Here is a 15,487-nt window from a genome sequence, read left to right on the forward strand (position 1 = left end):
TGACATATGTGGAAATGTCTAAGTGTAATTAAATGCTGTATGAACATATTAACATGTTTCCTATTAGTCACCACAAGTTCATCACATTAACTAACAGCCACTAAAATCCACAAGCCAGAAAGTCACCAAATAGCCTAACTTTAACCCTTTTTATCATCTCAAACCTATGAAACATGCTCTTTTGAGTGTTCTCTTTCTGTAAAACACATGCCACTTAGTTTTAGATTCAACGTGACTTCATAATCATGATAAAAATAGTTTAGTAACATCTTCGCCATTGATTGGTTCAACCAAACTGAGTGTAACCTTGGTTGACCCATGGCAGCGGTAGCCATGTTGAGTCTCTCTACACTGACCTTACATACAAAACACAGGCATCTCCAAACTCAGAGAATGCAGCAGCACCATAATCGGAAGAAGTCTACCAGAAAGAAATTTTGATCAAGATACATCCCAAGATTATCGACCAATAATAAAGTTAAACACATGCAAGCTGTGTACACAATCCTCTTATCCTCTGATATTGAACACACTGATGACCCGATTCTTCTTCTTAATGCTGAAAGAATGCAGAAAAAGACTGAGTACTTTGTTGTTATAACTGTTAAATACTGCTATGGTACAGTCACGTTGACTCCTTTTTATTATTTATCGACTAGCAAAATACAGAAGATGAACAGCATGTACCAAACCAAACATTGCGCAATACATGTGGAATCCTGTCATGATTTAACGGTTGCGCGACTGACAGTAAAGTTGTTTTGAGGAAAGCTCTTTGAGAAGGTTCAACCCCAGTGAGAGATACTTTAGGGCAGGTCTGGCCTCAGAGAAACTCAATGGACGACCCCAGTGTGCCTTGGGTTTCCAGTGAGAGACTACAGCAGTATAAACCACAGACTCGGACTTAACGGCAATGTTTGGAATGAAATAATAGAGTTCTTCTCAGCAGTTCTCAGGGGAGCTTTAAAATCTGTCTGATTTATGAGTCTTTGAGTCTTGAGTGGTCAAAGAGCTCATAGATGGTTGGTTTAAGATAAGAAGTCTGACAGGTTTACTCTGCGTGACTTCTGCAACGCCCTGGAAACGTTAATATAGCTTGACAGCATGTTTAGTCTGCAGGACTGAATATCAGGTCACAGCACCAAATTAATATAATATTTACAGTTTGTCTAAAAGTGATAAAGCGTAATGTTGCAGCTGGTAATGTTTCTTCTGTATTCCTAATTTTCAGCCTAAGTTTCCCATTGGTTTTACTTTTTTTTTGTAAAACTACTGTAAACTCAAATTAGCCATCGTTTTGCTATACTAACCATGATTTAAATATATAAAACTGTGGTTATACAAAAAGTAATAAATCTGCCAAGATTTATACACTTTTACTCAGATAAAACTGTGGTTCATTTTCATAAGGGCCATGATGATGTATATATGACGTATACAAGTATGGATTGCTATGTGAAAACTAGTACTGTTAAAATAAAGCACAGACCAGTTTTCTCATTTTAGTGTTTGTCTTTTTAATATGGAAGATAAATGTTACCCAGTTTACTTGAATGCTGACCAGAAGATAAAACATTAAAAACTGTGATGATACACCTTTAAATGACCTGAACAAATTACAGATCACAACTATTATAGTAACAATTATATAAACAATTATTAAAAGCACCATTATAGGCTCGCTTGAGGCTACAACAAGTGAGTGGTTCTGTTATAGCGCACAAATGCATGATGGGAGATTATAAAGAACTGAGGTAATGGTGTGTGCAGCTTCACTCTGAATGGCAGGTGAGTGATAATGTGCACTTGTCCCCTGTGGCTCCCATCCATCCCATCATGTTTTCTTCTTTATTTAGTCCTCTTCTTCTTCATCCCCATCATCATGACCTGAGTTCTTCAGCTGTGGCCGCTCACGCTTGATCGAAACGATCCCGGTGAGGATGGCGTAACCCAGCATGGCTCCCACAGCGAACAGAACGGACAGAACCTGGTTACGCCGCTTGTGGGGCTCGTTGTCCAAGTCGCTGCTATCAGGCTGAGCATGAGTCTTGCGACCTGGTGCCTCTGAAAAAAGAGAAGGTACATTTAATTTTGGTTAGTTTCAGGGAAAAGGTTTAGGGTTAGTTGAGTCCACTTTAAATGAACCAAGCTCAGACCGCTTTAAGCGGACCAAAAAGTTAAAAGAATGAAAGGAACCCTGTTATCTTTGCGTTCCCATTATACCAGGTCCAATGTTACGTTCACACTGCATGGCTTAATGCTCAATTCCGATTTTTTTTTTTTATTCGATTTTTTTGCAAGGCCGTTCACATTTCCAATTAAATGCGACCTTTTGTGATCTCCTGTGTGAACGTGAAATGACCCAGAAGTGACCCGCATGCGCAGAAGAGTACTCAACGCTCAACGACGTCACTCGTTGTTCGCGGAAGTAGCTAACGTTAAACATGGATGTCAACAACAGTGTAGTCAACAGCGGAGCTCTTTTTGCAATATTAAAGTTATTTTCCCAACTGAGCCAGCACAATTACAATCTTCTTGTTTTAAGAAGAAAATTAAAAAGGAGGAGGAGAGCAAGGTTTTTGGCCATGGCGTTTTGTGGAGCAGTGTTAGCAACGTCGGTACAGAGAAACGTGTGGGTGCGGAGTCGCAGCCAGGAGTGGTGGGATACTGATGTAAGTGGCTTCACTAATACAGAATTCATCCGTTTATCTTCTCGTTCCCGCCTACTTCAACGCAGACGTATGACGTTTGTAGCGTATCAATGACGTACGGGTCGGATACATGTGGCCTGGCCGTTCAGATGGAGGTCGCATTTCAAAAGATCGGATACGTATCGGATTCAGGACCACATACCCAAGTGGCCTGGGTCACATTTGAAAAGATCGGATCTGTGTCGTTCAGACTGTCATGAAAAGATCAGATACAGGTCGCATAGGGGCAAAAAAAATCGGAATTGGGTCGTTTCAGACTGCAGTGTGAACGTAGCCAAAAAGAAGATTCAGAAACAATGTTAATTAAGCTTTACTTTCCATTCACAACAATGTTTTTTTAGAACCATATTAAATTAAATTAAATTATCAATACTGTTAATTATAATAAACTAGTATATGACAAAAAATATAATCCAGTATTTTTTTAGGTTTTGCATAAAATTTTGTATCATTAATATTATATTCATAATTTTACTACTTCTAATACTACTACTACTACTAATAATACAAATATAAAATTATGGCCTTAATTTAATACGTTTAATTTATTATTATTGTAAAATAACCTTGTATTAAACTATATTTGTATTTTATATATATTTGAGGATATTATTAGATAATTAGAAGATTATCAAAGTAGAAGAAAATAAACTTATTTAATTATAGCTAAGTTTAATTATATTTAGTAATATTACTTGTAATATTTATACTACTTGTGCTACTAATACTCCTATTATTACTTTATCATTGTTAATTTAATTTAATAAAACTTATCAAATTAAGTATTATTAATAAAGCATTAAATAGAGGTAATTATTTCTTATTTATAATTATATTATATTCATAATATTCATACTACTACTACTAATAATAATAATCATATAAGTATTATTATTATGACTACCCATAATCAATAAAATTGTTGTCGTTGTAATTTCTTGGTATTACTATTTGTATTATATTAATAATATTTATACTTCTACTACTGCTACTACTAATAATAATAACAACAATAACATCAACAATAACAATAATAAGTTTTATTAATAATATTACTATTAGTATTATTTTAAACTAACCTTATACACTAAACTTAATAATTATATTAATAAAATAATTATAATTATTATTATCATTTTTAACCATATTATATTAAATAAGTTAAATAATGTTTTTGAATTATTATTTGTAATATAATAATAATAATAATAATAATGCCAATACTTAATGAATTAACGTTATTAATAATAATAATGATAATTATTATTATTATTATTTTAAATTAACCAAATTATATTAAATAAAAATTAAGGTTTTTTTTGTATTATCATATGTATTATATTAATAATATACTTAATATATTAATAATCATAATATACTACTACTACTACTACTACTAATTCTACTACTAAAAATGCTAGAGTCAAATGTTTTTAATGTGACAATCTGCATCCTACAACCTCGTGCATCGGAGGGGAAGTAGAGTGCCAGGATGTTGGTGCAGTACTGCTGCAGGTTGTTCAGAGAGGTGAGGTGCTGCTGGAGCTTTCCATTGGGCAGTTTGATCTTCAACAGAGGAGCCAGGTGTGCAAACACATACGCGTCCAGCGATGAGGGACTGCAAGCACAGGAAACCTCACAGTCACAGATGTGCATGTTTTCACACAACAACACATACATACACAAATTACGCAAAAACACACAACTGGTGTAGCTTACGAGTCTCCGAAGAAGAATTTCTGTGACCCCAGTCTCTGTGATAGGAGGGTCATACATTCAAAAGCATCACGATAAAGCTACAAAGCAGAAACACAAACACAAAAATTACATCTAATTTTCCAAAAACAATCTATCATAACTGCTGGCAGTATTTGTAAAAAGGACATGTATATCTGCCTTCGCTCATAACTGTCTCTTCCTCTAAACCCACCAAAGCAGTGATAACACAAAGCCATGCTGGCATGGAAATCAGACACCTGACCCAATTCTTTCTATGTTGTGTAAACATATGATGGAGATCCAGCAGAACAATCCAGGAGTGTCTTTGAAACAAATGTAGACCACCAACAGACTATTAGAAACAGAGACTACATATGGAAATGGCCTTCTAATTTATTTTCATGGAGTGAATATAACAGCTTTTGTTGAAATATACCAAAATAATCTACTGATGACAATTTTGGAAAAGCTAATAATGGGATAATGTTGCAAATAATGTTCAGCTTCTTTCACAGACTGACTGTTTTGCTTCATAAGACCTCAATATGTCCTCAGGAGTTACAGGTATTCATTTTGACTTCCCTGTATTTGCTTTTTTTTACTCTCAAAGTGACTGTAGCCATTGTCTCGCATTTTATTAATCGCTAAGGATCACCGTTTCGGCTAAAAATTGTCTTTACTGTTCTGCTAGAGAAAAAAAAGGTCACCTACAGTAGAGGTGTGCAATATTTATCTTCTACGGTAATACCGTAACTGCTGTTTTAACGATTTGTGAGCTGACATCAGAGTGTGTATGATTAATGAGACTCCAAAAGAATTCACTGCGTGATGAAGGCTATGATAACACAGTTACAATGCCCCCATAATTCGAGTTACGAAAGCAAAAAAATATCCCTGTGTGGGTCTTTGTTTTTTATAGTTATATAGGTAAGCAATATCACAGAATCAAGAATGCCGTGATTGTGTGTGTTGCATTGATTTTATACAACAGTTCAACTATAACAAGAAATTAATATTGACTGAGTTACATTATGGACAGAAAATTGACTGCTTTTTCGGTTTCGCCAATGAAAACAGTTCTAAAATAAAGCCAGAGCAGATCATTTGTGCGTTTCAGAGCAACAATGCAGTGTTTTGTTCCTGAATTACCGTATTTTCCGCACTATAAGGCGCACCTTCAATGAATGGCCTATTTTAGAAGTGTTTTCATATATAGGGCGCACCGGATTATAAGGCGCATAGAATAGAAGATACTGCAGTCAAACGTTTTGACAGAGCACCTTGATCCATATATAGGGCGCTCCGGATTATAAGGCGCACTGTCGTTTTTTGAGAAAGTTAAAGGCTTTTTAAGTGCGCCTTATAGTGCAGAAAATACGGTAATGTGTATTTGAACAAATCAAAGTTGAGTTAATGATTCAATGGTCTATTCATAAAGTCTGTCACTTGCTTAATTTCTAAATGAATCGGCCGTTTTGAACAAATCATTTGAATGAATGATTCACTGAAGGCAGGGACTTGTCGCCACCTACTGGAGGCATTTATTTATTCATGAAAGGTCTAAACCAGTTAAGGTACCACCGCAAAAACACACTCAGCACATTTTTTTTTTAAATGTACAGCCAATTTTCATTTTTGGGTGAACAACTGAACTAAAACCTTCAGTTCTCACCTCTTTCTCCAGCTGTTCACCGGGCTCCAGGACTGGGTCTCCCCTCACAAGCCTCAACTTCTCCAGCTGCTGGCAATGCATGCGGTTGGGGAGCAGGAAGTTGAGAGGGAAGGAGATGTTTTCTGCATACCAGCACCGTGTAACATCCACATAGTTTTTAGAGTCTATCCACAGTGTGTAGATCTACACAAAAACAAGAGTTCAGAAACATACGGGTTTCTAAGAACTCCACTAAGACTGATAATGCCTCTGTTTTGCAGTTTTAAAGAGGAAAACGGGCTGTGCGGCACATCAGTGCACAAGACCGATGTCCTCAGGTGGACAGTGAAAGACCAAACATCAACTTTTGACTGTGTCATCATGCAGAGTCCAGCTCAAGGAAAGAAGGAGCTTTGCAATGAGCCATATGAACTGTAGCATTTTAAAAGGTGTGTGTATATTGGATACAGTATTAAGCCTATAAAAATGTATTATTCGGTCAGAGGTACACTTTATGAACAAAACTACTGGGACACCCTGTGTATTACACAACAAGGACATTGCATTCTAATTACACAGACATCTCTATGGATTTGATTCTTGCCTTTACAGTTATAACAGCTTTCACTCTTCTGGCAAGGCTTTTCTCAAGGTTTTGGAGCATTTCTGTAGTCATTTTTGCTTGTTGGTCCAGTAAAGCAATTGTGAGAAGGCTTGCCTCACAGTCTCTGTTCCAGTTCATCTCAAAAGTGTTTGATGGGCTTGAGGTCAGGTTTCTGTGTGGGCCAGAGAAGTTCTTCCACATCCAACTCATCCAACCATGTCTTTACAGACCTGGATTTGAACACTGGGGCACTGTTACCACAGAGTTGAAATCAAGTTGGAAGTTGGAAGGGGCATATCACAGACCCTAAAAAAAAGCCTGCTACCATTATCCCTCCTCCACCAAACTTTACACAGTGCAACCAGTCTGGTAACATTCTCCTGGCATCTGATAAACTCAGACTTGCATCAGACTGCCAAACAGAGAAGCGTGATTCATCCTTCCACAGAGCAGGTTTCCACTGCTCCAGAGTCCAGTATCTGCCCGTATCACTCCCCTCAATCTGAAGTTTGCATTGTTCTTGGTGAAGCTTGCATGCATCTGCTTGCCCATGAAAGCCCATTTCATGAAACTCCACGATTCCAGCTCCCAATAATACCACTCATAGCTGACCTCAGGATATCCAGCAGGGATGAAACTAGACTTATTGCAAAGGCGGCATCCCATAACAGTACCATGCTTGAATTCACTGAGCTCTTTAGGGACGTGTTCCCCAAAAGCATCGTTAGCCAACTTAAATATCTTAAGTAATTTTACTTAAAATTACTGTAAATTCCTGATTCAAGAACTAGAAATAATACTAGAAAACAAGACAAAATTACTCATTTTTGCAGTGTATAAGAGGTGTGTCCCATCAGTTTTGTCCATGAAGTGATATATTTTATAGACACTCCTCACCAGTGCAGGTAGCAGTTTCTCCTCCAGCAGAGAGACAAAGGCAAGCGTATCTGCGCCCTCCTTTGCTGATAGGTCATAGTCTGCATTGTACTTCTGAAACACAAGAGATAGTATTTAATTGCACTCATCACATTTGCACTGAATTGTACTATATTGTTAGTCTACTGAAAAAGCAGTGACTAACAATCAAAGCAGCAGCTGCACTATGACAACAGTTGTTAATGTAACCATGATGTGTTTATACATGATATGTTTAAACATTTCTGGATGTCAAAGCCAAAATCCCTCTTAAGGATTAAATGGACACAACAATGGAAGGTTTCAAGCAATAAAATCAGTCAATTTCCACGTCTCTTTCACGGGAGTAACTCGGACATGCTGTGCACACTCTTAGCTCAGCACTAACAAGCTATAAAAGGTCATTTACCCACTGCCTTTAAAACAAACCAGAAGCTGTAACTGGGAAACCGCTCTCCTCACAGCTATAACAACTTACATCACCAACAATGTCACGAGGAATCGGAATTATTTTCTTCATAAAATAATTAAAAGTGACATAACCTGACAGGTACTCTTTTAAAAGGCACATTTGTCTCTCAGAGTATAATTTAAGTTCACTTTCTACTTTGTGTTTCATATGCATTCAGCCTTTAAAAATGCGGCAGACTTTTCCATTAGGAATCATTTTACTGAGATCCCTGGATGAGGTGACAGTCTTTTGAATTATACGTATTATTAGCATACAAATGTAATCAGCAGTGTAGAAACCATCATTAAACGGACTCATGTCACTGTGCTGTAGTGGGAGGCTGTTCACCTGTTTCCTGAGATGAATGATGATCTTACTGGGTTGAGAGATGCTTCCTTCTTCCCTGGTCTTCAGAGCAGGCAGAGTTCCTTTCGGAGGAGAAAACAACTCACATGTTAACTCGGCTTGAGAACAATTCAACACACTCTCTTAAGTACAAGTGTATTCAATTCTCAAAGGGTTCCAGAAGTCTATGACCTATGACCTTTTGAACTCTGACTCAACCTGGAAGAGGGTCTAAGGTTCCCTCGTGCAGCATACATTCAAGCTGTCATTCAGTCTTTGGCAGTAGCTCACTTTAACAGCTTCATGCATGAGCAGTGAATCCTGACCCGATTCTGCCAGAGAACTCACCTGTAGGGCTTCTCCATGGGTTGGTGATTTTGTGAACTTTAAGAGGAGCACCAGCAAACTTGGCATAGGCCTAAGAGAACAAAACCACAGAGAAAACACAGAATTAACTCATTCATGCCAAGCTACAAATTAAAGAGCAACCAAGTGTAACAGTTGATTTCTGGGTTCTTGATGTTATTATACTATTCAAGTACAGTTAAAAACTATTCATAAATTGAAACACTATTTTCGCTTAAAAATGCAATCCATTAATATGTTTCATTTATGAATTTGTTTTATTCTTATAATAATAATAAAGCATTTTCCCTTCATTTTAATATTAGGAAAACAATTTGTTTTTCTTTAAAGGTGTATTGAAATTGAAGTTGTATGTGTGAATCAATGTTATTTTAGTATCACTGACAATATTCTAGCATTTTTTTATATATATATTTTCCTATTTTATTTTAATTTTAGTAAAAGTTGTATTAATTATAAACTTTTTATGTCTATATAAAGTTTTTTTCTGATTTAGCTTTAGTTATTTTCAGTAAAAATTCACATTTTTGCTTTGATAACTAGCTGCCTTTTTCTGTTAAAATGTTCTAAACAATTAAATAATGTGCATAAAATAAGTGTCATGTCATGAATTGATCTATTGGTCTATTTGTTTATTTAATAAAAAACATTTTCACACACACATACATACGTGTGTGTGTGTGTGTGTGTGTGTGTGTGTGTGTGTGTGTGTGTGTGTGTGTAAAAAAAAGATAATATTGCTACACTGCTATTGAGACATTGAGGGGCTCAATGCTTAAGTCGCTAATTGTGTCGTCCAAAAATGTGCTGAGTTGAGTTAGTGTCTGGGAGGGTCTGATGTTTGCCTGCGGGGGAATTTAATCCTGGACTCACTCCTAGCCCTGTTAGTAAACAACATTTTCCAGTCAGCTGCATTAACTTGAGCATGGAGATGTCAATCATCTCTCACACTCATGGAGGAATTTATGCAAGTCACATCTCTGAGCGATGACAAAGCTGGAGGAGGAAGAATCTGATGAGACCTGAGATAGCATCTAACTTCCAGCCGGTCTCGACAGCACCATTAAAGAAGATCAAACGGCTGCGCTGCCGCTCTCTACATTCCAGTGTGGTTTGCGGTTTCTGGTTTCTGACTGCCGTGCTGAGAAGGCATTTAGCAGGAAAAGAATTCATCATCGTTTATCTTTCCTTTGTTTATGTAAAACTAAGACAGCACAAGAGTAATAGCATGTCTGGAACAGAAATAAATCATGCATCCCAAAATTAAAGATGACATGGAACAATAAAGAACCGAAACCAGTAATAAAACAGACATAAACACAAGATGATTAAGATTGAGATGCAGGGCTTAATCTGGTAACCTGAAAAGGGCTTTAGAAGGAGTCTGGCTGCAGTTAAAGTAATGCTCACCTCGTTCAGTAAAGCTCACTGGCTCACTTATTCATCTGCTACTGCTCTGAAACGTACAGACCAGCTTAGAAAAACATGAATGAAGGTTTTATGCTACAGTAGGTGGAAATCTTTGGCACTAAACCCACAGCATTCTCTTGTTAAATACTTCAGAGCATTATAACCAGACAGACAAATATCCAAACTTCAGTTGCAGTTAGATGTACGTTTGCCATTTAAAGAGCTGATTCACCATATAATCACATCACTAAAAAAAAAAAAAATTCTGGCAAACTGTATTCAGCACCAGTTTTGTGACCGCACTGCATTAGTGCAAAATGAAACCACAGAATGATTCAATAACAGCAGGATGACTGTATGGCCATTTATGATGATAAGAAGTTTGAACTCAGTCATTCATCCTGAAGTTTCGTTTTCCTTTCCGTCACTGTCTGGAAACCTGAGAAGCTCTGGGTTACTGTTTGTTTTTGTGTTTGGGGAGTTTGGACCTCGGCACTACAGGACCCTTCACTCGCTCCCAGCACACGCAGACCGCTGGCTGTTTAGACAGCTGTGTGGGATGAGCAGATAACCCTGTCTTTCTCTACCATCACCCACACTATTAAGACGAGTGATAAGAGACACACATGGCCACTGCACACTAGTATTGATCAAATTAAAAATAGGAGTTTTATATTAGATGTGAACACTCATCATCTCTGTTTTTAAGGTGAGGTGGGGGGAGGGTCAGTGCAACTATAAGAAGTTTCTTAAAGCCTACCTTTAAGTCTACCTTAAAGCAGTAGTTCAACCAAACCTGGAAATTTGGAGTTTGTTATTTCGTCTGAACAGATTTGGAGAAATTGTGCATTATTTCACTTGCTCACCAGTGGATCCTCTGCAGTGAATGGGTGCCGTCCGAATTAGAGTCCAAAATAGTTTTGTTTTTGTTTTGTTTTTAAGAAACAAATCCACCACTAAGATGTTTTCAACTTCTTAGCCATCACTTTTGGCCAAAATATGAGTCCATAATCCATAATAATGCCTCCTCCAATGACAAATGCATCAAAATCCACCATTATATCAGTTTAGAACTGTTTTCACCTGTAAACATTGATTACATCAGTTTAAATCATCTTGATGGATTTGTTCATGACAAACATGCAGTTTTTCACTTTACAATATGTTAACAGCTGTTCAGTTGCTTTGTTACAATCTAAATGGTTAAGAGCGCTGTATAAATAAAGGTGACTTGACTTGAATTAACTGATGGACAGGAGTCGATTACTTGTGGATTATTGTGATGTTTTTATCAGCTGTTTGGACTCTCATTCTGACGGCACCCATTCACTGCAGAGCATCCACATCAGTGAGAATAATCTTAAGGATATCAGTCATTCTCAATAAAAATGACAAACAACTTCACAGTATTGTACATTTGAATGTCGCACAAATCCAAATGATTGTACATATAATTTCTACCTTTTTAATTTAAAATATATTATGAAATAAGAGTTCCATTGTTATATATTTTAAACAATATATAATATTAGAAAATGTAAGAGTCTATATTATTACTAGTGACTTGAATAACACACACCTATAGCAGTGTATCTGACCTAGTGTCATTCATTCATTTATCATCCTTAAAGCTGCTGTTATTGCTGTAACCCGTCCACTGAACCAATAAATCAATCAATCTATCGAATAATAGTTTAAATCATGAGTGCATGCAGACTCGTGTGATTCTGATCCGTCAGTCGCGCGCTGGAAGTCACCTCCCATCTCTGACCACCGACACACAACTACAACACATTTAGCGGGAATCCCGAAAAACACACCACACAGACCAAACTACCGCGATAGACATCCAACCGGCGAGTTTCTCTCTTACCAGCACCGTTAAACAGTCCACATCTACTGAAGGTAGTCCATAATCGCCTTTCCAACAGAACAACTCCAAGGGGGCCGCCATATTTGAGAGACTTTTACGTGACTTTTCACCTGGAAGTACTGCGCTCTGTGGTTGCTACTAGCAACTGTCAGTTGTGTTGTGTTGACTTGTGTCTATGGTCAGAGCCTGTCTACGGAGAGCCTTACCACTCCCTATTAAGTCCGATTGTACCGAATTTTGGTTGCAATACCACCAGAGTTCCACTGGGGGCGATCGCCATGAGTGCAAAATGAATGGGAGTCTATGGGGCTAGACGGCTTAATTTGTCCCTTTCACTCGATTGCCGTTGAGAAATTTCAGATCTGATTGTAGGTTTTGCAAGTTCAACATGGGTTCAACATGACGTCATTGACATTTTAAAGCAAATAAGTGACTCTAAAAAATCTAACACCCAGCAATGTGTAATTTCTTTGCATCTCCTTTCGAATACAACATTCAAATTACTAGACAAAAAATTATATCTTGAGAAAAGTGGATTTTGAGTGGTATACCGCCATTGACCTCCATTTATTCTGCACTCGTCCTGTGAGCGCCCTCATATGGAATCAGAGTGGAACTGCAACCAGTTCAGAAGCCGGAAGTGTAGAGAGAGTGAAACTTCTCGCCATATTAGACATTCTCTGCTATGGTCTTGACCACTGATCTATAATAGATAATAATATAATGTAATAACAGTTGGATAATGACAATAAAGGTATTCATTTATTCATTAAACGGAAATATAACACAGAAATAAGAAGACGACGACGAAGGAAAAGAAAGCTGAAATAAAACGAAGTCAATGTTTTCATCTATCCAGAAATATTTGTATTTATTGATCAATTAATTAAATTGGTTTAATAAATAAAACTTTAAATGTGAAATCGTATAGGCTAGTCGTCTTATAGTAAATAATAAGTCATTTAAATCGCACACACGCAGTTTATATCACAGTTTAAGTGATATGATATAGTAATATAGTAGCAGAAGTATCTTACACAGGTGTGAGAAGGAACAAAGGACTTTCTAAGAAAATCGCTGCGTCTTACTGTTAGACTTAAAGAAGTCCTCCCCCAAAAACCTTTTCAGTCATTATTATCATGTGATCATTACATGTGTGCCGTGTACTTACGTTTAACATTTACATTTAGATGAGCTGCATGCCACAGGAGGTCAGATTCAATCAAGTGTCAGGGTGTTATTCACGGCTTACAGTCCCAAAAAAATGACAAATCACGTGATTTTTTTTTAATTATTATTATTCAACGTGATTTTTTAAAATAATTATATATACCTATTTCATTCCATTTAAAATGTATTTTTAATATGTGTTTAAAATATAAAATATAAACTGATTTTCCCCCCATTCATAATCGCAGTTGTGTTGATGTGCTGTTCGCGGATGTGACCAGCAGAAGGCGCCAGTGTCATAGTCAGCCGTTCATCTTTCGTCCAGTAAGTGGCGCTGTTGTTCTCTGTTCGCGTTATTTTTGACAAGCCTGGTCTTTAATTGTCCTCAAATTATCATCAGATTCACATCACTCACATTCATGTTAAATGGTCTCTTGTTTGAAGAGTTATACTCGCCAGTAAACAGCTCTTGTGTGGAGCAGAAACACGTTCCCCTGATATGATCTTTGTCAGAGTGAGGCAGAGAGGCATGCATTTTTTTCCACAGCGTAAAAGAGCCATCTGGAGATAGTCGATAAATAAATTATTATTTATTATTATTATTACATATTTATTGTGTAGGCTGTTTAAGGTCCGCTCAATAGCACAATATGAGTTTAGATACATTGTTCGTTACAATACAATGTTTTAGTATGATTTATGTGTGGGATTATGTTGCTCGTATATATACATATATAGTTGTGTGTATCTGTGTGCCTGTGTTATCCCCTATTTTTTATTAGATGCTATGTTTGCTTTTGTTAAAGTAAGCTTGAGTCTACAGATGAAAATTAGACTGAAGACTTAAACCAGATGCAACTATAAACCTGCGTTACTGTAGAAAGACTGATAAGATATTGACAAAGTTTACTCAAGTGCAAATAAAAATTCTGGAGAAAAGGAGAAAAAAAGAATATACGATATACATTATCTGAGAAATAACTGAAATAAGTTGCGCTACTCATAAATTCTAACAAATAAAAAATGGTTGTATTATTCTTGAAACATTATATGGATTCAGAGCAATGCCAGTGTTTCTGGAGATCCGGACACCAAAGAGACTATTCATATTCATATTTACATATTTGCCTTTTGTCATCCACATTTTTCATTATTATTCACAACAGTTTAGAGAAGCATATCTCCAGAATTAAGTTTGTACAATAGTAATAGTTCACACAAAATAACAATTCTGTCATAATTTTCCATCGGTTATTCCCCATATTATAGAAGTCAATGGCTATAAACAACTGTTTGGTCACACACATTCTTCAAATATCTTCTTTTATGTTCTCCAGAAGAACATGAGTGAGAGTCAATCATAACAGCACTTTCATTTTCTCTTTGTAGGCCACATGATGATAAAGATGTGTTCATATCATATCTCTACAGTATCAAATACCAGAATCCCCAAAATAACAAAAACACACTCTGCAAAAAGAGACCCAGCCACATGATTGTAAAGCGCCCTGGGTGTTCACCAATACACAATGAAGCTCTATATAAATACATAATTCATAAGTTCACTGTTATCCCACCACTAACACTAATTTACTCATTCGATGACCAAACACAACAAAAATAATGTGTAGCAAAAATCTTGGTCGTATCTTTATGTTGACATGCTTTTCGTTTTGAAGTTTCGATCTTCTCAAGGTGCAAACAGGAATTAAACTGCTTTGTTCGTGTCACAATTGTGACAAGTATGAAGCTGTACATATTTGAGACCCATTACTTTTTTTTTTACTTATTTGAAGGAAGTGCACTAAAACTACAGTAAGCTTTATAAATGAAAGCATCGTTATGTAAATTACCGTTTGGAAATGTAAACTCATATTTCCTACTGACACACTACAGGGAAAGATAGAAATAACTGACTTAAAACCATTTTTAGCTGGTGACTGAAAATACTAGTGCTCTACTAATTTTGGCCACGACGTGTATAGTGTGCGTTCCCGAGTTCAGCACCGATCTTGTAAACACAGTCAAGTGGGTCTCTCATTAGTCGGCGGATGTTGTTAACGTAGTTTGTTTCTTTTTTTACAGTCTGTGTTTTGTACAAGCAAACGCTTGGGTCTCCTTCGGGGGAACACCGCCTCAGCTGTGCACGTAGCACACAACTGAAGTTTTCTTCTGTTGAACTGGGTCTCTAAACTGTTGGGCATGCCTTCGCAACATCCCGCTCCTTTGTTCAGACTTCATCAGCGGAACCACTCCTCCCTCTTCAGCGCCT

The 15,487-nt window shown here is 36.9% G+C and overlaps 2 protein-coding genes across 2 annotated transcripts in view; one reads left to right on the top strand and one right to left on the bottom strand.

The window, feature by feature from the left end:
* Positions 1-15,487, top strand: part of LOC132144884 (uncharacterized) — a 199,482-nt gene that overhangs the window by 26,627 nt on the left and 157,368 nt on the right. The window lies entirely within an intron of this gene.
* Positions 1,493-12,200, bottom strand: mtx1b (metaxin 1b). The gene is made up of 8 exons (XM_059556754.1): positions 12,046-12,200; positions 8,745-8,814; positions 8,400-8,479; positions 7,583-7,675; positions 6,103-6,285; positions 4,431-4,507; positions 4,172-4,329; positions 1,493-2,064 (listed from the first exon to the last, which is right to left on the bottom strand). Exons 1-8 carry the CDS (start codon positions 12,124-12,126, stop codon positions 1,853-1,855), a joined length of 954 nt encoding a protein of 317 aa, XP_059412737.1. The 5' UTR covers positions 12,127-12,200; the 3' UTR covers positions 1,493-1,852.

This window comes from Carassius carassius, chromosome 8, assembly GCF_963082965.1.
Source record: "Carassius carassius chromosome 8, fCarCar2.1, whole genome shotgun sequence".
Classification (NCBI taxonomy): Eukaryota; Metazoa; Chordata; class Actinopteri; order Cypriniformes; family Cyprinidae; genus Carassius; species Carassius carassius.